General features: G+C 57.7%; 1 protein-coding gene across 11 annotated transcripts in view; it reads left to right on the top strand.

Annotated features, from left to right (window-relative positions):
* The window catches only part of BIN1 (bridging integrator 1), a 55,387-nt gene that overhangs the window by 18,842 nt on the left and 12,446 nt on the right, over nucleotides 1–24,099 (top strand). For all 11 annotated transcript variants that reach the window (XM_065931958.1, XM_065931948.1, XM_065931952.1 and 8 more), the window contains exons 2-9: nucleotides 9,692–9,772; nucleotides 15,618–15,672; nucleotides 15,874–15,968; nucleotides 16,660–16,755; nucleotides 17,649–17,756; nucleotides 22,095–22,180; nucleotides 22,368–22,443; nucleotides 23,804–23,886. In XM_065931958.1, the coding sequence (XP_065788030.1) occupies nucleotides 9,692–9,772; nucleotides 15,618–15,672; nucleotides 15,874–15,968; nucleotides 16,660–16,755; nucleotides 17,649–17,756; nucleotides 22,095–22,180; nucleotides 22,368–22,443; nucleotides 23,804–23,886 (680 nt within the window). The remainder of the gene's footprint in view (nucleotides 1–9,691; nucleotides 9,773–15,617; nucleotides 15,673–15,873; nucleotides 15,969–16,659; nucleotides 16,756–17,648; nucleotides 17,757–22,094; nucleotides 22,181–22,367; nucleotides 22,444–23,803; nucleotides 23,887–24,099) is intronic.

The following is a 24,099-nucleotide window of genomic DNA, read 5'->3' as shown; positions in this document are numbered from 1 at the left end:
CCCCTGGGAGCCTGTGGCTCTCTGGTTCTCTCTCCAGCTCCCTTCTGCATTCTGGATTCTTCCACTCAGCTTCTCGCCTGGCTCTGTGGCTTCTGGATGGTTCCTGCCACCTTCCCACTGTGCCTGGAGTCGACCGAATGGTCGTGGGCAGGAGCCGTGTCAGGGAGCGTGTGTGAGTGTCTGTGCAGACAGGCCGGTGAGCACCAGCGTGTGGACATGTGTGGGTGCAGATGAGCCCACGTGGGGGGACATTCTTGCCTCCTGGGGGTGGAATGCTGTTCCTGGCTTTTGCCCAAGGCCAGCATTTTAACATTTATCTTTCTTAAAAAGTCATTGCCCCTTTGGGAAGTCGACAGGCTGAGTCTGGCACCGCAGGAGGGCTGAGGAGTCTTATCGGCCAGGCCTCTTGCTGTGTCTTCTGGAAGTTGTGTGTTCTGGGCTCTGCTCCCAGGCAGAAGAAGCCTGAGCTGCTTCCCCCCACTGTCATTCACAACTGGGTCAGGGAGGCCAGGCCCCTCAATCTAGCCCCTTTCTGCCCGGTCCCCTCTCAACACCGGGGCACAGCGACAGCTCCCAGGCTGTGAACTGTGTTACCCTGGCCAGTAGATCACCAGTCTTGGGCATAAGTACTGTGACTCTGGTGGCAGGGATGTCCAACATGTCCGTGTGAGTGAGCTCATGGGCCCTCAGAGGGAGAGGCAGAGTTTTCCTTGCTGGATGACAAGATGAAACTGCCCCCTGGTGCAGTCACTAGCCAGGCTGCCGGCAAGAGCCGTACCCCAAGAGTGGCATTCAGTGAAAAGGACCCCGGAGTCAGGAGCCCTGGGTCCAGTCCTGGCCTGTCCACAGTCTCTTCACTCAAAAGAGGGGTGCCAAGGCCTGCTGGAGGAAGAGGTCCAGGGGCCCAGACTGCAGCTTAATGCCCAGACAGAGTCAGCCAGGCCAGTCGCTGGGCCAGAGGCGCCTCTGCATCCCCAAGGGCCAGTCAGTGGGTGGTGTGGCTTCAACCGTGACACAGTGACGGACCCGGCGGGCAGCTGCTAGGGCCCTGAGTCCAGCCCACTCGCCACAGCGGATGAGATCTGAGCCACACTTGCTCGGCGACCACAAGGCTACCAGACTCTCCTGGGGTCGAGCTGTGGCCAAATTCCTTCCTTTTCTCATCTCTAAAGTAGGGGTGAGAACTTAGAGGAGGCCAGGCATAAAAATGGCAAGAAAGGACTAGGAGTAGGATGCCCAGAAGCAGTGAACACATCTCTCCTTAAAGGGAACCTGAGCTTCTTTGAGAAACGGCTGATTCTAGGTCCAGGGCAGGGACACATCCCCCTGAGCCTGGAGCATCTCTCAGTGTCAGGAAACAAGGACGTGCTCAAAGACTAGTGGAGACACGTCCTCAGGCTCCCACTGGCCAAGTTTAGGACAGTTTGAACATCAAAAAGAATAATGATAGTAATAGACTATAAAACACTGAATGCAAAATGAGTCCGTAATGATGTCCCTACAAGGACATGATCTGTATAGAGCACCAGGTAATATGGAGGAGGGTAGAAGCCCTCGATAGCAGTTAGTTCCGGCAAAGATGAGAGATGCAGAGCTTCTCAGACTTTCATTTGCACACAGGGCATAAGGGGTCTTGTTAAAATGCATTGTCAAATCCAGCAGTTCCAGGGCGGAGCCTGAAATTCTGCATTTCTACCAGATTACCAAAGGGCTGTGATGCTGTTGGTTCATGGACCCCACTTTGAGTAGTAGAGTATTAAATGGACATAAAGGCATCAGGTAAAAAGTTATTGACTGTAAACATTTATGCAGGGATGATGTATCGGCCCTCAGATGACTAATTACCTAGAGAAAAGTCACCTTAGCAGAGGTCTGGTGAACACTGCCCAAGGTGTGCGTGTGGTCAAGCTCAGCGTCAGAAGCAGGAGATGCCCCGAGGTGATGCTGTTGAAGGACACGTTGCCTCTGTGGTATGCTTGCCAAAACAATGTTTAACCTGCACTCAGTCACAAGGAAGTGAGCAGACGAACCTAGAGTGTAGGTCATGCCCCACGGAACTGGTTTGCATGCTTAAAAAAATGTCTGTTTGGCACAGGGAACGATACTCAATATTTTGTAATAAACTCTAAGGGAAAAGAATCTGAGGAAGAATATATATATATATCTTACAACTGAATCACTTTGTACACCCGAAACTAACAACACTGCAAATCAACTATGGTCCAATAAAAAATGTCAATACAATGAAAGAGAAACAAATATGTACCGTGAATAGGTGTGGGGAAATATTCTGGATTAAAGGAGACAGGAGACACGACAACCCAATGCAATGTGTATACTAAGTGAAGTAGGTCAGAAAGAGAAAGATAAATACCATGTGACATCACTTATATGGGATTTGAAATATCCACAAATGAACCCATCTATGAAACAGACACAAACTCAGAGAACGAACTTGTGGCTTCCAAGGGTGAGGGGGCGTGAGGGAGGGATCCACCGGGAGTTCGGGATTAGCAGACCAACCACTATATATAGAATAAGTAAACAATAAGATCCTACTGTATACCGGGGGGCCATCCCTCAGTGGATGGTGGCTCAGTGGGTAAAGAATCTGCCTGTAAGGCAGGAGCCACAAAAGATGCACGTTTATCCCTGGGTTGGGAAGACTGCCTGGAGAAGGACATGGCAACTCACTCCAGTATTCTTGCCTGGAGAATCCCGTGGATAGGGTCTCACAGAGTCAGACATGGCTGAAGAGACGAAGCCTGCATGCATGTATAGCACAAGGAACTCTACACAATATGGTGATAAACCATAATGGAAAAGAATATGAAAAGGAGTGTGTGTGTGTGTGTACTGAATCATATATATATGATATGATATATATATATATATGATATATATATATATATATATAACTGAATCACTTTACTGTAGAGCAGAAACGAACACAACTTTGTAAATCACCTATTCTTGTTCAGTAGCTCAGTTGTGTCCGACTCTTTGCAACCCCATGGACTGCAGCACTCCAGGCTCCCTGTCCTTCACCATCTCCTAGAGCTTACTCAAGCTCCTGTGCATTGAATCGGTGGTGCCATCCAACCATCTTGTCCTCTGTCGTTTCCTTCTCCTCCTGCTTTCAATCTCTCCCATCATCAGAGTCTTTTGTAATGAGTCAGCTCTTCGAAACAGATCGCCAAAGTATTGGGGCTACAGCTTCAGCATCAGTCTTTCAAATGAATTTTCAAGATTGATTTCCTTTAGGATTGAATCAACTATGTTTCAATTGAAAAAGCAGTGTGTGAACCACATTTGAATCCCAGATCAAAAAACAAATAGCCCAAACATAAGGGAGATGTGGGGGACACCGAGGCATGTTTGCATATGGACATGTGTTGGATAATAGTAATAAGTTAAGAGTAAACACTGGGTGTTCTCTGGTATTACGGGGGTTTAGGAGAATATTCTTATTCTTTGGAAATGTGCCAAAGTAGTTAGGGGTGAAGGACTGAGTTAAAGGGTCATGATGTCTGCAACTCCTTTCCAGGGGTTGGGCTAACATAAACAAACGAACCAAACTATTTAAATAGAGAGAGAGAAAGTAAAGGTGGCCTCATGGTGACAATTGGTGAGCTGAGGGAAGGACAGATGGCAGTCTATCGTACTATTCTTTCAACTTCTGTGGTTTATCGGGTTTATATTTCAGACTAGAAGTTGGGGAGATGGCCTAAGCAATGTGGCAGGGCCTGGTGGGCTGGGGCTCACCTCTCCCCACTCTCTCCTGGCTCTGCTGAGGCCCTGCCCACTTGGCTCCTGGGTTATCGGGAAGTTGGGAGGAGTGTGGGACCGAGTGTCCAGCACAGGGGCCAGGTGCCTGGGCACCGCCTGGGCAGGAGGACCGTGAGGCCAGCTGTGAGCATAGCTTTCGGGCACGGCTGATAGTCTGTGTGTGGGCGGGAGGGTCGAGCAAGTGGGCAGGAGACAGGGGGACCCCTCAGATGTCAGGGGGTGAGCCAGAGACCCTGAGGCCTGGGCAGTCAGGGCGGAGTACCCTACCCTGGCACGTCTACCAGGGGAGGGGACAGCTCCCGTCACCAGGTGGCCTTTGGCCCAATTCTGATGGCCCCCGCTTGCCTCTGGCGGTGTCTCCCTCCAAGTGGATCCCAGCTGTGGGACCCGTGGGGAAGGCCAGCCTTCCTCCTGCCCCCCAGTCTGTCTGTCTGTCTGTGTGCCCCTGCCCACCTGGGAGGCTCTGGGAGCCTGTGAGGGTGTGCATCCTGTCTCTGTGGTCCCCTGACCGCAGGCTCTGCTGTCAGCGGGGGAGGAGGAAGTACGAGAGTGACGCCCAGCCGCCCGGGCGCAGCTCACTCTGTGACCAACCTCGACTGAGGCCGTGGCCTTGGAGTGCCGGGAGATGATGAGGAAGGTGAAGGCCCGCTGGGGTCTCGGCCACCGGGTGGTGGGTGCCAGGGGAGCTGTCTGTGTGTGTGAGAGAGAGTGTGGACGGGGGTGCTGGGGATGCCCCGGGTGGGGGGTGGTCCTTCATCTCTACTGGTCGCTGGAAGAGTTGTTCCTTTCTGGCCCAGAGTCTGGGGACCAGGGCTTCCCTCCTGGGCCCCCGGGCTCAGCTCTTCTCCCCAACCTTGGCTCCTAGAAAGTGCTTATTCTTGCCTTGTGCCACATGCTCAGATGTGGGCGTGTGTTCCCACACAGGTAGGGGCTGGCCATGCTCTGGGGGAAGGAGGGGTCCAAGAAGGCTCCTGGGGCAGCCCGGGGGTGAGGGCCTGTGCGCGCGCTCCCTGCCCTTGCTGGCCCCGCTGGGGCGGCGTGGAGAGGACGAGGTCTGCCAGGCGCCCCCGCCTCCAGTTTGGTGCCCTTCTTCCAGCCTGGAGCTTGGGAAAAGCCCTGTGCCTGCTCCTGAGTGTGAGGCCCTAGGAGTCCTGGTTTGCCTGCCGCCTGTCGCACGAAGGTAGAGGCTGCGTGGGGTCTGTAAGGTGCTGTGCTGGGGGAGCCGTGAGTGATGACTTGCTCCTGTCTCCAATGACACTGGCCCAGGCGCCCTTTCTGGGTTTGGTGGCCGGGTGCGCGGCACAGCTGTGTGGAGGCCGTCACCACGGGTGGCCTGGCCCCCCGGCTCACTGGCTGGCCAGGAGCAGAGGAGCGTGCCTGGGAAGACCCCGCAACCGGGGCCTCTGGACTGTGAGAGAGGCTGGGGAGGGGCGCGCAGGAAGCTGTCCTTGGGCCCTGGCACTCAGAGGTGCTCAGCCGTGTCCTGCGGGCCTCCCGCCCCGGGGAGGGCCCGGAGGAGGAGGGGAGGGCCCCCAGCCCGGAGTCACAGCCTGGGCTCTGACAGGCTGACTCGCAGATGTTGTCAGGAGGAGGTTCATTCTGCCACCAGCTCGCCTCACTCGGCCCTGCTGGGGATCGGTCGTACCGAGGTTTTTAGCCCCTCTCGTCCTTGGCTGCATGAGGATGTGGTGAGAGGAGCAGGGCCACCCATGAGGCTTCCTGGACTCCGCTGGGCTTGGGCTGAGCAGCTCCCACCTTGGTGTGGGGGGGGCTGTGACCTGTCCTCTGTCACATTGTCAGAAAGCTTCCCTTTTGTTGATTACAAGGGAGACACGCGAGCTTAGTGTGACAAAGGAGTGTCTGGGGCCCCCCACCACGGATCTCCATAGCTTCATTCAGGGATCGGGAAGCCGGACTGTCTCCAGGCCCCCTCCTCACCTAACTCCAGCTCGTTCTCCAAACCCTGGCTCAGTCGTCATGCATCCCCTGAGCCCTGGCGACCGGCCCCTCCTGACACCCAGAGCCCACCTGCTGCTCGCAGTGGCTGGCTGAACTCCAGGCAGGGTGGCCCCACGAACTGAGTGTTGCATCTGTGTCCCCCAGGCCCGCGGCCAGGGCTCCCCTCTTGGTGTGGAGAGGCCTCTGAGCATGTGTGTGTCTCCTGGTGAGGGCATTGGTGGCAGCTGGACAGAGCTGCCCTGGAGTCTCTGAGCGTGGGGACTGGTCGGGCAGGGCTCAGCAGCTGTTCGGTGGCAGGGCAGGATAGGGTGTGGTCTGGGTGCCCCAAGGGCCGGTGGGAAAGACCTCTCCCCCAGCATCCGGGCTGCAGCAGGAGCCTGGCTCTGGAGGGTGGGAAGCACGCAGCCATCGGTGCTGGGGGTCTCACCGCACCAAGTTTTGTCCCGGTCCCTGTCCTGGGGGCGGCGGTGCCCAACTTGCTTCTCCCCCATAGCCACACTGGGAGCTGCCCCCGAGGATAGGGCCCCAGGGTGTGTGCCCTCCTTCTCCTTCTGTAAAGCGAGGCAGGTACAGCGAGGGGAGACAAGGCCGAGGCCCAAACACGCGCACTGGGTGAGCCCGCCCCTTCACGCGCCAGGGCACCCTTGTCACTCCCGCGTCACAGGCGGGCGCTGAGGTGTCAGAGGCGAGGTGAGCAGCTGGCTGGAGGTCACGCAGAGCCACATTGGTCATGCCCCTCTGCGGCACCCTGCAGGGTCCAGTGGGACCCACTGGACCAGACCTCAGATTCAGGTGAATGCCAGTTCTAACCCCCTGATCCTAACGGCTACCTTCATGGTGAGCTCTCTGCGTGTCAGGCCAAGTATTCTCCATACAGACCCTCTCATTTTATGTAACAGGAAACTGAGAGATGGGCTGCTTTGTTTGAGGTCGTGACTCTGACCTCAAAGTTCACAGCTCAGATGAGAATGTGTTGTGTGTCGACCCTGTGCTCTGCCCTGTTAGTGAGCTGGGGACGCAGGAAGGCTGGACACTGCCCTCGACCTCAGGCTGTGCAGGCTTGGTTGGGGCCAGAGGCAGACCCCCAGGCAATGAGGAGAGCTGGTCCCAGGCCCTAAGTGGTGGAGGCGGGGGAGGAGGGAGAGGACAGTTTCACAGAGGAGGAGGAGGAGAGGTGGTGTAGGCGGGGGAGGAGGAGAGGACAGCTTCACAGAGGAGGTGTCGCCTGAGCAGGGTTTTGAAGGATGAATAGGAGCTGGCTGTGTGCACATGCCTGCCTGTGTATTTGAATACAGAGTGTGTGTACTTGCCTTCTGTCTGGCATCTTGGGATGCCATCCGTCTGGACTAGGAGGGTGGGTTCATGTCAGGCCCAGCCCTCAGCTGTGTAAAGACAGCTCTGAAAGCCCTATACGTGAGTACCTGTTAGGGGCTAGATATGGAGACGTGTTTCACATGAGCCTTAAGGTGGGTGCTAATGTTCTCTTTATTTATTGACAAGGTGCTTGAGATTCAGAGAGACAGTAAGAGTCCCTTTTCTCAGGGTCTTCTCACTGCCTGGGATGTCACCATGGTTGGCCTTTCTCGAGGCCTGAAGGTCTCATTGGTGAACCACACAGCTGTGTTTGATGCCTGGAGCCAGGTGTGGACACCTGGGGCCTTGGCCTGCTCAGGATCCCTGATGGCGGGGAGGGACTGGCAGCTCCACTGATCAAGTGCATCTCCGAAGGGAGAAGTAGAGGCAGTGGGTAGATAGTGTCACCTCCATTCCTCCTGCCTGAGCACCGGCCAGGCTCTGGTCCTGCTTCCTAGGAGCCTCTGGTTTGCTCCGGTGGACTGTGCTGACTTTTGGATGTTCTTTCTTTCCCACCTGGTGGTCCATTTCTCTCCTTGGCATAGATGGGGGTGAGCCACCTGCCCGCGCTCAGTGTCAAGTGGGCCAGGTACCCCCGGAGCTCCACCCTTTTCCCATGGGGCCAGCTGGATGTGGCTGCCAAGCGGAGGGGGAGCCTGGATTGAGGGAAGTGCCCGTTTTCTTGCTCGCGGGGGTTTGGTTTTACTTTCTCCTCAGTTCAATGTCAGCACTTGGCATCCAGTTGCCCTTGCCTGCTGGACAGTGTCCTGACAGAGTTACTGGGGGCGGCTCCCCAGTGTGCACCACTCCCCGCCACCTTTCCTCTCCATCCTCTGTGACCTCTAGTCACCTGGAGCGTCTTGAAATTCCCTAGTAATGGACCTCATCTTTCTGGTCCTCCTGCTGCCAGCTCTCCTCTCAGTCTGAGCTGCCACTCGTCCCAGAAGTTTTCCTTGATTACACAGGCTGGATAGGATCTCCATCCTGATCTCCCACAGTCTCATGTACTTCCCTCTGTCTTGGGACTGGACCCATGTCTGATTGATCTGCTGCCCCAGCAGAGATGCCCAGGGCACAGAGCAAGTGCCTGGCAAGAGATGGCCGAATTCATTACATGATGAGAGAGAGGGTCAGAGGGCTGACTGGCTCCACCGTGGCTCCTGGGCAGGTGAGGGAGGGGGAGCAGGGCAGTGCAGGCTGTCCTAGGGTCAGTCAGGGTTCCGGAGGGTCCAGGCTCTGTTCTGAGACTGGGCATCCCTCGGTCTAGGACCCTGACCTAGTGTTCCAACCCCATCTGAGCTCATCCCTGCTGGGGACTCACCTGCTTTTCTCCTCCACGTGCCACCCTTACCCAGAGCCACCTGCTTCCTTCTTATTCTCATTGGGTTTTGGTCACTCTCTGTGGGCCTTCATCTCCATGTTCTTTCTGCTTCCCATGGAGGTGCCTGCCCAGGCCAGTGGAGGGGAGTCCCTGCCTCCCTCTCTCCCTCCACATCCCACCCTCTCTCTGCCTAATCTGTACCCCATCTCTTATTTTCCTCTGCTCTTCCCCTATGGCCCTCACCCATCCTTGCTTCTTGAACTCTCTCTCTCTCCCTGACCATAGAGAACTCTGGAGTTGGAGGCAGGAGGAGCTGGGAGTTGGGAGTCTGGGAGTACCTGGTGGGCCAGCCCTTTTACTTAGGGCTTTCAGACTCCTGATCCAATTCCTTCTTTTTCTAGAGCTTTCTCCCTCTCCAGACTTTGGGTCTCTCTCTCTGCCTTCACCCACCCATCTCACCACCTGTGCCTGCCACGTCCTCTCTTTGACACCGCCAAGAAGGGACAGCTATGACTCTCTGAGGGGAGGGTCAGCCTCTGAGATGTCAGGAATAGGGTGTGTGTCCGTGAGCCCGTGTGTACGTGTTCTTGGGTGCTTCTGTGTGCGTGAATGTGTGTATGCCAGTGTAAGTGCCAGGGGTGGGAGGGCGTCTAGATACGGGCTAGAAGGAGTCTCAACTGGAAATCTAGGCAGATTGGAAGCTGACTCCTAGTGACAGCAAGAGCCTGACCCTCCGCCAGCCCTCCCTCCCTCCTGGTCCTGGACTGATTACCTCCCTGCCCCTCCCTCTGGGGTTCGTGAGCAGTGGGCCCAGGAAATGGAGTCGTGTGGGGAGGTGGGGCCACCCCTGCCGGCCCCCTGGTGTTTGGCTCACTTTTCAGTTGCCAGGTTAGGGTGTAGCATCCAGGGCTGCAGAGTGATATCAGCTGGGAAGGACACGCAACCCCTCTTACTCCTGGTTTCCGCCACTACAGCAAGCCTGTCCTAAGCTCCTCCTCTTGACAGATGGGTGAGCCCTGAGAAGAGGAGGGAGAGATCTCAGTCCTGCCCTTGGGGGTCACAGCAACCACAGGCCCTCTGGTGGTCCCAGTGGCCTGGGCTCGGTGATCCTGGCCAGGATCACCGAGCCCAGGCCACTGGGACTACCAGAGGGCCTGTAGAACCCCGCCGGGGTGGAGAGGGCTCTGTGGTATTGGTGACCTGGTACTCTTGGTTTGGCCACTTTCCTTCTCAGTGTAACATTCTTCCCTTCTCCCTCTGCCTTGGAAGGTCCTTCAGAAACTGGGGAAGGCGGATGAGACGAAGGATGAGCAGTTTGAACAGTGTGTCCAGAATTTCAACAAGCAGCTGGTGAGTATGGATGGCCCTTGGCCTTGGAGAGCTTGTGAAAATGGAACTGTGGCTGCCAGGTGGAAAATGTCAGGAGCTGAATTTGTGGAGTAGAGGAGCTTGAGAAGGGGATCAATGTGGGCTGGTGAGTCATGGAAGACTTCTTGGAGGAGGGGGCACTGGCGCTGGGTATGGATTAGGGGAAGGGGAGCACTGTGGGGGTTTACTTTAGGTAAGGTGGGGTGGGGTGGGAGTGGGAGCTAGTGTTAGATCATGGCCAGATTCTGGGCAGCCGTGAATGTCAAGGCAAGTGGGCTCTCTAGAAGTGTCTTGTGAGGAGAGTGGTATCTGCAAGGTTTAATACGGGAGCGGAGCAGACTGGGTTTGATTAGGCACCCTCTGAGTGTCGACTGTGCCTGGCTGAGTGGTGGGCTCCAGGCCAGGCCATTTGTAGATGGCTTGTGGATTCCTCCGATACCCCTGTAAGGCAACTGGTATCGCTGTTTCCGTTTCATAGATGAAGCAGTTGAGGCTTAGAGAAATTGGGTAATCTGCCCAAGGCCATCCAGCTTTGGGAGTGGACAGACCCATACTTCTCTGGTTCTAAAAACTGCAAGTGAGTTAAAAGGCATCCTTAGCATTTCTTTTTATAGACCAAGGGCTGGTGACAGAAGGGCCTTAATTATGTGGACAGTCTGGGGGCAGTGGTTATATCCAAGGGAGGACGTCTTGACCCCAAAGGGCTCTAAATACCCTGACTGAGTTGTAACTGAGACATTCCCCTCTCAGATCTGCTAAGTCTAGAATAAGACACTTTGGTGACTGTATCTGAAGACAGTAGAAGTTGGGAGTGAAATGACTCTGGTGATTCTTGCCTCCCTGGGAAAGGCCAAGGAAGCAGGGACAGAGAGCTGGGCCATGGCTCTGTGGCTTCTGCACACCAGTCCCAGTGAGTGACAGACAGGAATGGAGGCCAGAAGAGGCCACAGGAATGGGCATGGGTGTTGGCAGTGAGGTCAGGATCTAAACTTTGCTAGGAAAGGGGCTGGTGGGCCTAGACTGGGGGCTGGGAGGGACCAGGCCTCTTCCTACTTCTGGTCCACATCCGAGGCCTCAGAAAGCACAGAAGATACCCACCAATGCTTCTGTGACTGGAAGGGAATCCCTGGGAGAAGGGGCCTCCTTTGAAAAACTCTGACAACCCACTGGCCCGTGGCTGGGAGCAGCTGGAAGAGGGCCAGGGAGCATGCTGGGAGAAGGCCGGGGAGCATGCTGGGAGAGGGCCGGGGAACATGGTGGTATAAGACTGGGGAGCATGCTGGGAGAGGGCTGGGGAGCATGCTGGAAGAGGGCCAGGGAACATGGTGGTATAAGACTGGGGAGCATGCTGGGAGGGGGCCAGGGAGCATGCTGGGAGAAGGCCAGGGAGCATGCTGGGAGAAGGCCAGGGAGCATGCTGGGAGAGGGCCAGGGAGCATGCTGGGAGAGGGCCGGGGAGCATGCTGGGAGAAGGCCAGGGAGGATGCTGGGAGAGGGCCGGGGAGCATGCTGGGAGAGGGCCGGGGAGCATGCTGGGAGAAGGCCGGGGAGCATGCTGGGAGAGGGCCGGGGGACATGGTGGTAGAAGGTTGAGGAGCATGCTGGTAGAAGGTTGGGGAGCATGATGGTAGGAAGACTGGGGAGCATGCTGGGAGAGGATCAGAGGGCATGCTGGGATAGGGCAAGTGTGCATTCTGGGAGAGCGTAGGGAAGCATTCTGGGAGGGGGCCCAGGGCCAGGTCACCCTCACCTGCCAGAGATGCTCCGCTGAGGGGCTCCTCAGAGCAGGGTTGGGCGCCCCCATGGCTGCTTGTCCCCTGAGGCCAGTAATGAGAGGTGTTTCAAAGCCGGTAGCAGAGACTGCTTGTTTGGCTCTGGGTGACCGCTTGCCCCTTGGGCCTCAGTTTGCTCACCTTCAAAGTGGAGGCTTGAAGAAGAACACTGAAGTCCCCTCTGGATCCCTGGTTCTTGGCAAGCAGTCACTGATCCTTGCCCAGAGCGGCTGGGGAGTGAAGCTAGGGCTAAAGATAGCCGGTGCTTTTGGCTCCCTGGCTGTGGATATGGGTGGTCATTTGAGCTGGTGCTCTGTCTGCCTGCAGATTGGGTGGTGTGGTCAGCTTCTCAGGGGCCGAGGGTAGAAGCATGAGTGGGCAAATATGAGGTCTCGTTTGAGGTTCAGGGTAACCCTCCCTTAGGAGTTAGGGCAACTGGACAGTTCTGGATTTGATTGGTATGTGGGGGTGACTGGGGCCTGGGGGTGGGGTTCAGGATTTAGAAAGGGTTACTAAGTGAGGATCACTCTTCTCAGGGAAGTGAATTCAGAAAGCTGCAGGGCTTGGGGAGCCCTGGGAAAGGTGAGGTGAAGCTTGAGCATGGGGAGTCCTGTTCATCTGGGAACGTCCAGCCTAGTGGGCCAGCGCTAGTCAGGGCCAGGGATGGCAGCGAGTTTGGGCTTCAAGGACACGAGTCTCCCATCCCTTCCACTGGGGGTGGGCCCTAGGAGAGAGGGTGAGTTGCCTTGCCGTTGCCTCCTTTCACAGGGACCCAGTTTGCATAGCCCCTCTGGGCCTACTCAACTTTAGGTCTGGCCTCCCTGGCCCTGTCCTTTCTGTGAAGCCTTGGAGGGCTCACTCACTCTCACCCGCCCAAGTGCTTTAAATCCAGCTCAGATCCTTGGGAGCCATTCTGGGTCCTCCAGATGGCCCAGCTTCTTCCTCCTAGGGGACCGCCTGGACCTGGCTCCCCAGGGCTCAGAGTTGCTATTTGTCAGTGAGATGGGGCAGGTCTGGTTCCTTCTCATTCTCCAGGGCCCACCCAGGGCTCTCCTCCAAGTGGGCATCCCCGGCTATCACGTGGTGATCCTCTGGCACTTACCACAGAGGCTCAGGAGTCCAGCTGGAGCCAGAGGGGTCCATGCAGGGAGCACTTCCCTGCCTCCTGGCTTCCCTGGGAAGATGGGGGCTGATGTCAGGGAGTTGGGGGCTAGCCTTTGGAGGGAGGTATGGGAGGATGTGGGGTGCCTGCTGGCCAGTTTGTGGAGCCACACCTGGTGTTAGTCCTGGGCTGCCAGAAGAGCAGGCTGAGGGCAGTGACTTCAGAACTTTCTACTTCCCCCAGCTGCTTTGCAAGGCATATGTTAGACCCCAGGGACCTCCAAAGAGATGTTTCTCAGAGCCAGGGTGGAGGGTAGCCTGCCGCCAGGGCCGCCTGAGGAAGCAGCTGGCTGGGGGCCCCCGGGGGTAACATTGACATTGGGGACCAGCTGCAGTTGGCACAGGGGAGGCAGGGCTCCAGGCAGCCCTTGCACATCTGTGCCCAGTGTGCCTGCTCACAGCGTGGCCTTGTTTGGGAAGCACAAGGGGCCCTGGTACAGCCTGAAGCCTGGGCAAGCCCAGCAACCCGCCCTGTGAGTGACCCCTTCCTCTGGGTGCCTTGCAGACAGATGCTGGGGGACAGTGGGGAGGGGAGCAAGCTGATGAGGCTTGGTGGGAAGAGAAGCTGGGTCTGGAAGATTCTGACCTCAGATGAATACAAGAGCATCGCATCATAGGTACACTTAAATCCTCATCTCTACAACCACAGCACTTAATTGTTCAGACTGGGGAGGCTACATCGGGAGTGGGGTAGACCCTTCCCCTTGCCCCAGTCTTTGGTCCACACGCGTGATCCCTGATGGGCTTCCAGAGAGGTTTGAGTGCTTGTGGGTTGGCCTTTGGTTTCCTACTCTAATCAGCGCACCTTGAACTTGGATGTTCAGAAGATTCCTCCATGGCCAGGGTTTTACACTCCGTGGGGACTGAAGGAGTTTTGGAGAGGGTTTCCGTGTTTAGTGTGACGCCCTGCAGCCCTCTCTCTGTGGTGTCTGCGGTCACACGGCTGTGTTCATCGTAAGGAACAGGCAGCTGCCTGTGTTCCTGGCCCTGTCATGACTGATTCAGCAAACTGGGGCCCACATGCCCAGGCCATGGAGGTTCTCACCAGCTCTCCCTGTGCCAGTGTGATCCTGGCAAGTCTCGGAACCTCTCAGCTTCCTCTTCCTCAGGTGGTGACAGTGGTGTTGAGAGGCTGTGTGTGGGACGTTCTGGCCCCAGTGAGGAGCTATTGCCCCAGCTCTGAGGACTTCGGGGCATGATGAGAGGACTCTGGCCAGGAGGGGCCCTGTTTGCGGGGGGACAGCGGAGATTTGAGGGTGCTAGGTGAGCCCGTGCCTGGGGCCCGCGTCCTGGCCTGCTCTCGGCAGGGGCGTTGTTTGACCAGCAAGGGTGGAGACCACTTTTGTCTCAGGCAGGAGCTCCAGGCTGGCAGGTGGAGCTCTGTAGGGGCGCAGGTCTCCTGGGACTACGGCTTGCTGCCATGGTCTGTTTAAGCCTCCCTCAGAGAGCAGGACTTCCACACAAGATGTCACTGAGGTGTGGGCTGGCGGGGACTCCGGGAGGTCAGCCCCAGGCTCAGCCATTCACGGCGCTCCAGAGGCCGGCTCGCTTGTGTCCCCCTCCCCATCCATCGTGCTGCCCAGGGTAGAGCCCACCTCCCGAGGCTGCTCTTCATGGCCGCAGTGAAGCCATTTCCGGCTCCCTGCAGCCACGTTCCCGAGCACCTGCGATGGGCCAGGTGCTCCATGCACCTTGCTTGTGGTCTCCCAGGCCACGGTCGTTTGACCTGGCTGACAGATGAGGAGACGAGGCTCTGAGGGGTTCAGTAACTTTCTTAGGGTTCCATGTCTAGTGTGTAGAAGGAAATGGCAGCCCACTCTACTGTTCTTGCCTGGAGAATTCCACTGACAGAGGAGCCTGGCGGGCTACAGTCCATGGGGTCACCCAGAGTTGGACACGACTGAAGTGCCTGAACACGCATGTGTCTAGTAAGGCACAGATCTGGGTCTCCACAGCTCCACAGCCTGTGTGTGCTTTCTCCTGCATTCCACACGGCTTCTGGAAACTTCAGCATCTCCCTCGCAGGAGTCTCAGACTCTGCTTGCTGGCCTCAACCAGCTCACCCGTCCTCACACCTGGAGCTCAGCTTTCCCGCTCCTGCCTCCTGCTGATGCCAAAGGGAGTTGAGGCTGCGTCTGCGGTTTCACCTCTCTACTGGCCCTCCTGCTCCAGGGAGCCCCTGGGGCTGCCCTCCTAGCTCTGAGGGCTTCACTCCCTGGGCCACTCCCCCCTCTTTCCTTTCCCCTGCATCTTCCCTCTCAACAGGGCCAGTGTCCTGAGAGGCCTGGACATGACCCCACCCTTCTCTGCACTCCTGTCAAAGGCCTCCCCTTCTGGATCTCTCCTCTCCCCACTGGGTCATCCTCTGTCCATCAGAAACTTCCTGACCCTGTAAAGGCCTGCCCCAGGCCCCTCATCTCTGGTGGGATGCTCTGGGAGCCAGCTGGCCTCAGGCAGAACCCAGGCTTTCAGGACCAGGGCTGGGTGGTCCCTGTACCCCCATCATCTTCCCATGCTTGTCGGTCCCCTAGCTCATGGTTGCCCGAGGGCAGGCTTGCCAGCCGCCGGTCCTGTCATACCCACGGGCTGTGCTCCAGTGTGTTGTTCAGGGTGGAGGGTCCCTGTCTTGCTGCTTTCCTTCCAGGGCTGAGGATAGTGCCTAGGAGAGAAGCTGAATGTCCCTTCAGGAACGGGGCTCCCAAGGTGGAAGCTCAGTGTGTGTCTGTGGCCAGAGAGGCAGTAGCCGCCGTAACCCAAACCTGGGGTGTTTTCCTATCTGGTCTCCATAGGCCCCTGATGCTTTGCAGTGGACAGCCCATCCGTGGCAGGCGTCCACAGGGGGCAGGGGGCAGGTGTGGGCTGTGCTCCAGGCCCCCCCTTCTCTCTCTTTGTAGACCGAGGGCACCCGCCTGCAGAAGGACCTCCGGACCTACCTGGCCTCGGTCAAAGGTAAGGGGCAGACCCGGCTGGACCGGTGGGCTTCCTGGGACACAGTGAGGGGCCTTCCCCATGTGGAGCTGACGGACGCAGAGCTGGGAAGGGGAGCAGGGCTGTCTGGTATGGCCACATACCTCCTGGGCCTTCAGGGGTGGGGGCAAGGGTACCCCCTGTGCCCCGCCCTGCCCGCAGTGTGGCCTGTCTGCCCACCAGCCATGCATGAGGCCTCCAAGAAGCTGAACGAGTGTCTGCAGGAGGTGTACGAGCCCGACTGGCCTGGCAGGGATGAAGCAAGCAAAATCGCTGAGGTGAGTGTGGGCCCAGGTGGCCTTGGTCCTTCCCCTGGGGAGCCTTCTGACCTCAGCTGGCTGCCCATCGTACCCTGCACCCTCTGGGAACAGCCCTTCCGGTTCTTACATGCTGCATGCTCTTGGGCAAGTCCCCTCCTCTCTCTGGGGGTCATTTTGCTCATCTGACACACCCTCACGCGGAGATGCATTTCCTGTGGTGTCTGGAGGCATCTCTCCTCTTTGAGTTGTAACGCCTGGCTCAGGAAGCCTCCCTCCCTGGCCCCACCAGCCCTGGGCGTATCTCATCCTCGAGGTCACCTTGTGAAAAGGCAGGAGTTGTGACCCCGTTTTATAGATGAGGTTGGGCTTCCCTCATTGCTCAGTTGGTAAAGAATTTGCCTGCGATGCAGGAGACCTGGGTTTGATTCCTGGGTCGGGAAGACCCCCTGGAGAAGGGAATGCCTACCCACTCCAGTATTTTTGCCTGGAGGATCCCATGGACAGAGGAGCCCAGCAGGCTATGGGGTTGCAAGAGTCGCACATGACTTAGCGACTAAACCACCACCACCACCACGAGTCTGAGGTTCCGAGGCGCCACCCAGTTGTGAAGCGACGGGGCTGGCCCCTGGGTCCCTGGGAGGGGCGAGCTGGCCCTGCTGCAGCCCAGCCCCCCCCCCGGTGTCCACTCCTGCGCTCTCGCCTTCTGCAGAACAATGACCTGCTCTGGATGGATTACCACCAGAAGCTGGTGGACCAGGCGCTGCTGACCATGGACACGTACCTGGGCCAGTTCCCTGACATCAAGGTGAGTGGTGCTCTGGCCCTCCACCCTGCTGCGGCCTGGCAGCCTGTGTCGGGGAGCAGGAGTGGGAGAGGGGTGTGGGGGCATGCGGGAGGCAAGGAGGCAGCTCAGGGCTGAAGGCAGGCCTCCCCTTCGCCTCCCAGTTCACCCTCCGGGGCTGCTCCTGCTGAGACTAGCCTTCCAGTCCCCAGACCTGGGCCTTTCTGAGCTGGAAACCCTGTCCCTGTGGGTCTCCGGGCTATGGAAAGAGACCTCGTGGAGCATGTATGTGTGTGGCCGTGTAACTGTGGAGTGACTCTAGGGCTGACGAAGTGTGTGACGGGGCTGGAAGGCCTGGGCGTTGTATGCCCTGTGTTGGACTCTGTGCGCTTGGAAGGGAAGCTGTGTGTCATTGTGTGCATTGCCTCTTATCTGGGTGTATCTGTGTGACTGCGCGTGTTCAAAATGCCAGCTGCCTTTGCCGGGCCGGGTGAGTTAGAACTTATCAGTGTGTTAGGATCTCCAAGGAGGCAGCTGGGACCCCAGGTGCCCCCGACACACAGGCAGAGTTGTCTAGAGCTCAGGTAGTGACCGTGGTGCTGGGCCGCTCCTCTGGAGGGCTCACACTCCATGCTGGCTCCCGGCCACGCAGTGCAAAGGCTCCTGAAGGAGTTTTACAGGGGGTGCGGAAGCGAGGCTGATGGGGTGGCTCAGGAGGAGAGAAGCCTTGAGGGGTGAGCTCTTTGCTGCCAGAAATGTTAACGCGAGTGTCCCAGGCATCTGTGAGACAGACTTGCTGAGCCTGGGGTCGGCGGCCATGAGCCCTCTGGGTTCATCCTGGCCCCCTTGCCCGGGCCAGCGTCTCAGCACGGGCGTCGTGCTGAAGCGTTCAGCCGCTTCCTCCTTCCGTACTCCAGTCACGCATCGCCAAGCGCGGGCGGAAGCTGGTGGACTACGACAGTGCCCGGCACCATTACGAGTCCCTTCAAACCGCCAAAAAGAAGGATGAAGCCAAAATTGCTAAGGTAAGGCTGGCGGTGGTGGTGGCTGGGGGAGAGGCCTTGGGAGTCTCTGCAGGGGGCCCAAGCCCCCAGGGAGCCTTGCTCCTGTGCTGGCCCACCACGCCCTCTGCAGCGGGCAGGGATCCTCGGCCCCCTTTGCAGAGGGATTCACAGCCCCTGAGTGGGAGGCCTCGTGGGCCTGATGGGTGGGGCCCCCTCCTGGCCCGTCCCCCGGGCCCTCCGCCTGTCCGGAGGCCGCTTTCCAGGATGAGAGCAGGCCTGGCTTGGGTTTCACTGGCCCAGCCCCTCCTGGCCTGGTGTGCTCCGAGTGGAATTCCGTCACGGGATCCGATGTGAACCTGTCTCAGCTGGAACAACCCGGGTCGGGGTGGGGGTGGGGGGTGTTGCACCCACATTTCCCCCACCCCCCCACCCTCCCGGTGAGCGCCCCCAGGGCAGGACCTGCTTGCTGAGTCCCTCTGCCCTTGCTAACGATTCTCATATTCTGCTTTGCAGCTGGACTTCACCCACTTCTCCGCCTTCCCCGGGGCTCCCCTTAATTCTCTCAGCCTCAGGGGCCTTTGCCTGCTGTGGGGGGCTGGCCCTCTGGAGGGAGGCAGGGCTCCGTCACTGCCCTGGAGACGTGGGGATGTGGTGTTTAACGTCTGTCTGTTTCTCTCTCCCGGTCTCCCTCCTCTCTCTCCTCTCCTTGGCCTTGACCTCCCCTCCCCACCCCTAGCCTGTCTCGCTGCTTGAGAAAGCCGCCCCCCAGTGGTGCCAAGGCAAACTGCAGGCTCATCTCGTAGCCCAAACTAACCTGCTCCGAAATCAGGTGACACCGGCTTCTAACCTTGCACGCGCTGGCGCCTTCTGGTCTGTCATCCTGTCCTTGGCGCTGGGTGGTGCTGGGTGCCCGTCTGCCCAGCCCCACTGGGAGTGGGGGAGGGCGCAACTCTTTCCCCAGTTGGGAGGCAGGGGTGTTTTCAAATGTCTCTGCTGGGAGACCTCCTGCTTCGGAGAGCTGAGGTCAAAGGAGGATGCGGATGGGGGCCGGGGCTCTGGTTAACCTGGAATGGGCCTGTCTCTGTCCTAGTGCCTGGACCTCTGGTCATCCTGGCTCCGACTGTGAAATCCTAGCCTCCAGGAGCCCAGGAAAGCCTCAGACGCTGTCCTCTGTGAGGGCTCTTGCAGGGACAGATGTGTCTTTAATGCGTATTCCTTCGAACCTCATAAGACCTGTGAGGTTAACCTGGATTTACTGAGGAGACAAACCCATCCAGAGAGGGAGAATCTCCTGCCCAGCTCCCAGAGCCATTCAGTGACTGAGTCGGGGCTCACCCACCTCAAGCCCTGGGTCATTATCCTAGCACCCTGGACTGGGGGTCCCTGTGGATGGTCCTGCCACAATTGGCCAGAGTCATGGTGACCCTTGGACCTACAGGCCCCGGGGTGCCCCTGGGGGACACTGAGAAGGCTCTTTGGTCTGGCTGGGATACTGAGACCTGGGGCTGAAAGGACTGGCTCTTTGGGAGTTCCACGGAGGGCAAGCATTCTGTATCACAGTGATCCCAGAGGGCTTCCTGGAGGAGGCTCTCTGTGCAAAAGTGATACTACTATCCTGGCAACACTTTGGAGTGGGCTGGGCCCTGGTCAGGACCGTGACGCAGTGCCCTGGGAGAGGGAGCCTCGTGGTTCTGACTGCAGCAGCACCTTGTGGTCCTGGGAGGGGCAGGAGACAGGCCCCACTGAGGAGGCTGGGTTTCTATCCGGGCAGCTGCCCCATGTTTTCTGGGCTACTTCTGATTTCATCATCTTCAACTCACGTGTATTGAATACCTGTGATGTGGAGAGCGCTGGGTTTAGCATGGGCTCGCGGCCCAATTTCTTATTCATCCTGCTGCCTGATTTCTTTTAGGCCAGAGCAGTGGGCTGACTTTAGAGACACTGAGTGACAGCCCCACCCCCTTAGGGTCTGGGGGAGATGGCCTGGGTTAGGTTAACCTGCAGGAGGGCTGAGTGACCGGAATGGCCTGTGCCGCCTGTAGAGTTCAGGACTTCGGGCTAGAGGGGGAATAATGGAGCCACTGAGCCAGGGCCGGGATTTCTGCACAATTTTCCCCGAAATGGGTTTGGGAGGATGCCAGGTGAGCATTTTAGTCCAGTGGGATAAGCTCCTGGGAGACCATGGGGCCGGGGGTGGTGGCCATGGCCGATTTGGGGCTCCTGGGATGGGTGTGGGTGGGGATCCAGCTGGGAGGGTCCCATCTCCCACCTTCACCCCCCACCCTGGGGGATTGGCAGGAGAGGCCAGGGCACGGGATCTCATCTCTGGATGTTGGACGGCAGATGTTTTGCCTTTTGGCCAAATTGACATTCCCATTTGGATCCAGTTTTCATCTGAGCCTCTCCTCTTTCTTCCTCACCCTGCCTCACCCTTGACTGGGGGCTGGGGAGACTTCAGCCACTGGCTGGCAGTGAGCTGGAGTACTTGGGGCCCTGGACTGCCTTTGCTGACTGACTCGACTTTGGAGGGACAGCACCAGCTCCCGAACTTGTGTTCTCCTGAGCTGGCCAGCTCCTGGTGTTCCCTGATCTGGTTCCAAGCTGCTCTCCACATGTGTCATGGTCTCCCCAGCAAGGGACAGCTATCCCCCCACCTCCTGCCACCCCTGGTATTTCTAAAAGAGCCAGAATATGAAGAATGTGACTCAAAGGAAATAAAGGATAGGCCCTGACTTCTAGGAACTCTAAAACGAAGGCACCCTGTCCTCGGCAGCATTGCTGAGCTCCGTGGACAGGGCTTGGTGTCCGGCTATGAACTGCTGTGCCATCCTCACCGTCTTGGCCATGCTTGTCCACTCGGGGAGTTAGGACCAGCATCGTGGGAACCAGAGGGCTTGGTCTCCGTGGGTATGGAAGCCAGGGAGGTCAGTGTCCTGGAGGATGTGGGACTTGAACTGTCCAGTGGGCACTTGAATGGGAAATGCAAGTGACAATGTGGAGCTCTGGCGTCTGGAAGTATGGGAGTCACTGTTTTGGGGGTGGTAACCCCCATCAGGCACTGGGGTTCTCAGAGAATTAAGGCAGGGATGATCTGACTCCTGGCCTGGAGGGCACCCCAGGACTGATCCATTCTAGGCGTGGCCAGAGGCATGCATATTTAGAGACATTTCTTTGATTTCTTATGCTCCCTTTAATTTTTAAATGAGATTTTAAAAAGTTAGATGAGATGCTCATGCTCAGCGTAGCAAGTTCCAACAACCTGAAGGTGATGGAGTCAGGAGCGTGGTGGCCCATCTCTCCTCCAGTTCCCTAGTCATCCTGGCTGGGCCAGACACAGAAGGACTAGGACGAGATGTGGGCTGACCCTGGTGCCTGAAGCTGCGTGGACAGCCGGGTGGGCTTCAGTTGGACGGGCAGCTCTGGTGTGTTCTGCAGCAGTTTGGCGTTCAGGCCAGCTGGCCTGAGAACATGAGGCTGCTGGAGGGAAGTTTTCTCCTGGGCGAGGCCACCACGTTCCTGGGCTGTGACTCAGACCCCGAATCCAAGTCACCCCCCTGAGTCACTATTTCCTGCGGCACTCTCCAGAATGAGCGAACAGAGCACTTTCTGGGGCCGGGGTCTGTGACTCACCTCCTCCCTCCGCCCAGCTCCCGCCTTTCTAGGATTCTGCCATGGGGCCTGAGTGCCACCAACTGGTGTGTGTGTGTGTGTGCAGGCCTGGAGGGTGTGGGCTGGCCCTGGGAGTGGGCACAGGCAGCCTGCCCGGCAGCCCAGCCCCCTTCTGGCCTGCCCTCTCCCCTGCCTTTCTGCATGTCCCCGAGCTCCTGCCTCTGTTGGGGAAGGGTCAGAGGAGAAGGTAGGAAAGCTCCCATGGAGGTGAAGTCAGCCTGGTGGTGGCGACTGAGTAGGGGCCGGCCCTGGGAAAGGGGAAGGAAGAGTCAGAGGGGCCGGCACGACCAGGGCCGGGGAGCTGGGCAGCCGGCAGACACTTAGCCCGAGAGGGGCTCCAGCGTGAGTGGACAGGACGCCACCTGGCTGGTCTGGGGCCGCGTGGCCTTCCTGGGCCTCTGCCCCCTTGTCCCCTTGGCTGGCGCCGGCGCATTGTGCTCCCTTCCTTCCTCGGGTCCCCCTGGGGCGCTGGACCACATGGGGTCTCTCTCCTTGGCCCTGGCTGCTCTCTCGGCCCCTGCCCGGAGCACCCCCAGGGCGCGGGGGAGGGACTCGGGGAGGTCTGCCCAGGTGTCCACAGCCAGAGCCCTGGTTCCAGTGTGTTGGGGAGAGTAGGTCCCAGTGGGGGCCTGGCCTGGGCTGGCTGGGATGCAGGCCCTGCAGAGGGAAATGACTCATCCCACCCCCCAGGCCGAGGAGGAGCTCATCAAAGCCCAGAAGGTGTTTGAGGAGATGAATGTGGATCTGCAGGAGGAGCTTCCATCCCTGTGGAACAGGTGAGGGGCGGGAGGGGGCAGGCAGAGCCTTGGCCACTCTCCGGAGGCTGCAGGGCTGTGCTGCTCTGCTCCAAGCCCTCCCGGGGCTGGGGCTGTTGAGGGCGGAGGTCCGGCTGCCCGCGTGGCTCTCCTGGGCTGCCCACCCTGACCTGCAATCCACCTGGCCCTTCTTACCTCTGTCCTGCAGCCGCGTGGGTTTCTATGTCAACACATTTCAGAGCATTGCGGGCCTGGAGGAAAACTTCCACAAGGAAATGAGTAAGGTAGGTAGGTCCCTTTCCTCCCCTGCCTCCCACCCACCCACCCAGGGCCATGCTCCACCTGCAAGAGTCAGGGTCCGAGGCACTGGAGGGCCCGGCTTCCTCTTCCCTGCTGGGGTTAGAGACACAGGTTAGAGAAAACCCTTGAGGAACAGGGTCAGGGCCCAGTAGGAGCTGCTGGGTGCACTGGGAGGCTGCAAGCCAGCCCCACGGGTCTCACCCTAGCCCCTATCCTGCTCCCAGGTCTATTCTCATTGCCTGGGCAGGGCCAGCAGCCCTCAAACTGGAGACATGCTCTCAGGCAGCCTTGGCCCAGCGAGCTCAGTATTAGAAAATGGTGGTGGTTTCCCAATTTGTGGGCTGATGGTAAATAAATTACTAAAATTTTTCCAATTATAATTTTTTAAAATATTCCTTAAGACATTAAAGCAGATTTGCCTTATCTACTGGAATCTGATATAAGATGGGGTCTTAAATTTCTATGTTGTATTATTTTCATTTTGATGAATATGGCAGTTAAACTGCAAAGCTGAGTTGTAAAAACTTCATGTTGGCAACTTCCTCCTTCCCTGTGCCATGGGTGGGCCTGACTGTCTCCAGGGCCCAGAAGAATGAAGCTATAGATCATGGGGGGTTCCAGGCCCAGGACAGGAAAAGGGCTTTGGCCACCTTGGGGCCTGTCCTGAGGGACCACCCTGAGTATTGTTTCCTGCCTGAGTTTTCCTTTTTTTCCTTTTCCTTCCTACTTTTCCTTCTTCCCTTCAGTATGAGACAACTTGTGAAAAATTAAAAGAAAAAAACAAACAGAGACGTGTTTTGGGAAGAAAATATTTGTAAAGTCAGGAGGAAAATTCAGCTCTGGGCTTCCTAGTGGCTGAAGGAGAGGGAAATATTTTCAGTGAGCAGAACCACAAGATGCATGGGGTCAGTCCCTCATCCTGCTGGTGCTTTTGGTGAAATCTCTGTCAGTTGTAACGGGTCCTGAAAACATCTTGGCACATGACTTCAGCAATTAGGATCAGCAGTTAATTTGCAAAATTGAAAAAAAAAAAAAACCCATGCAAAACAAAACAGTACAAGCTTTATGTGGCATTTTAGGAAGTGCCTATAAGTAGAAAGAAGAAAGAGATGGTCCCCAGAAACTGTGACTGCTAGGCAGTGCAGCCCACTTCCTCCTCCTCTTCTGTTTTCTGTCTGGGTTTGGTGTGCCGGCTCCCAGCTCCCACGGATGGAGAGAGAAGAGCTCGTTCCTGGCCCAGGCAGAGGCACAGGGCAGGGCTAGGGTGGAAAAGAAGCAGGGATGTCACTGGGAGCTGGGTCTGGTTGGTGGCCCCACCCAACCTGCTTGCTGTGTCTCCTGCAGCTCAACCAGAACCTCAATGATGTGCTCATCAGTCTGGAGAAGCAGCATGGGAGCAACACGTTCACAGTCAAGGCCCAGCCTAGGTGTGTGCCTCCCCTGAGAGCGGTGGGGGGCGGAGAGACATGTTGTCTGGGGCAAGGCGTCTTCCTGCAGTCCCCTGTGGGCTTGGCCTTTCTGCCTTGGCCTCCCTGTGCTCAGGGGAGCAGGCAAAGACGCCCCTTCTCCTTGGCTATGTCCCATCTGAGAAGGCCCGATCCAGGCAGTCTGTGGCTCCCCCAGTGCAGGCCTGGCTTCCT

This window comes from Muntiacus reevesi, chromosome 3 (genome assembly GCF_963930625.1).
Source record: "Muntiacus reevesi chromosome 3, mMunRee1.1, whole genome shotgun sequence".
In the NCBI taxonomy this organism is placed as follows: Eukaryota; Metazoa; Chordata; class Mammalia; order Artiodactyla; family Cervidae; genus Muntiacus; species Muntiacus reevesi.
This window is presented reverse-complemented; position numbering and strand designations above follow the sequence as displayed.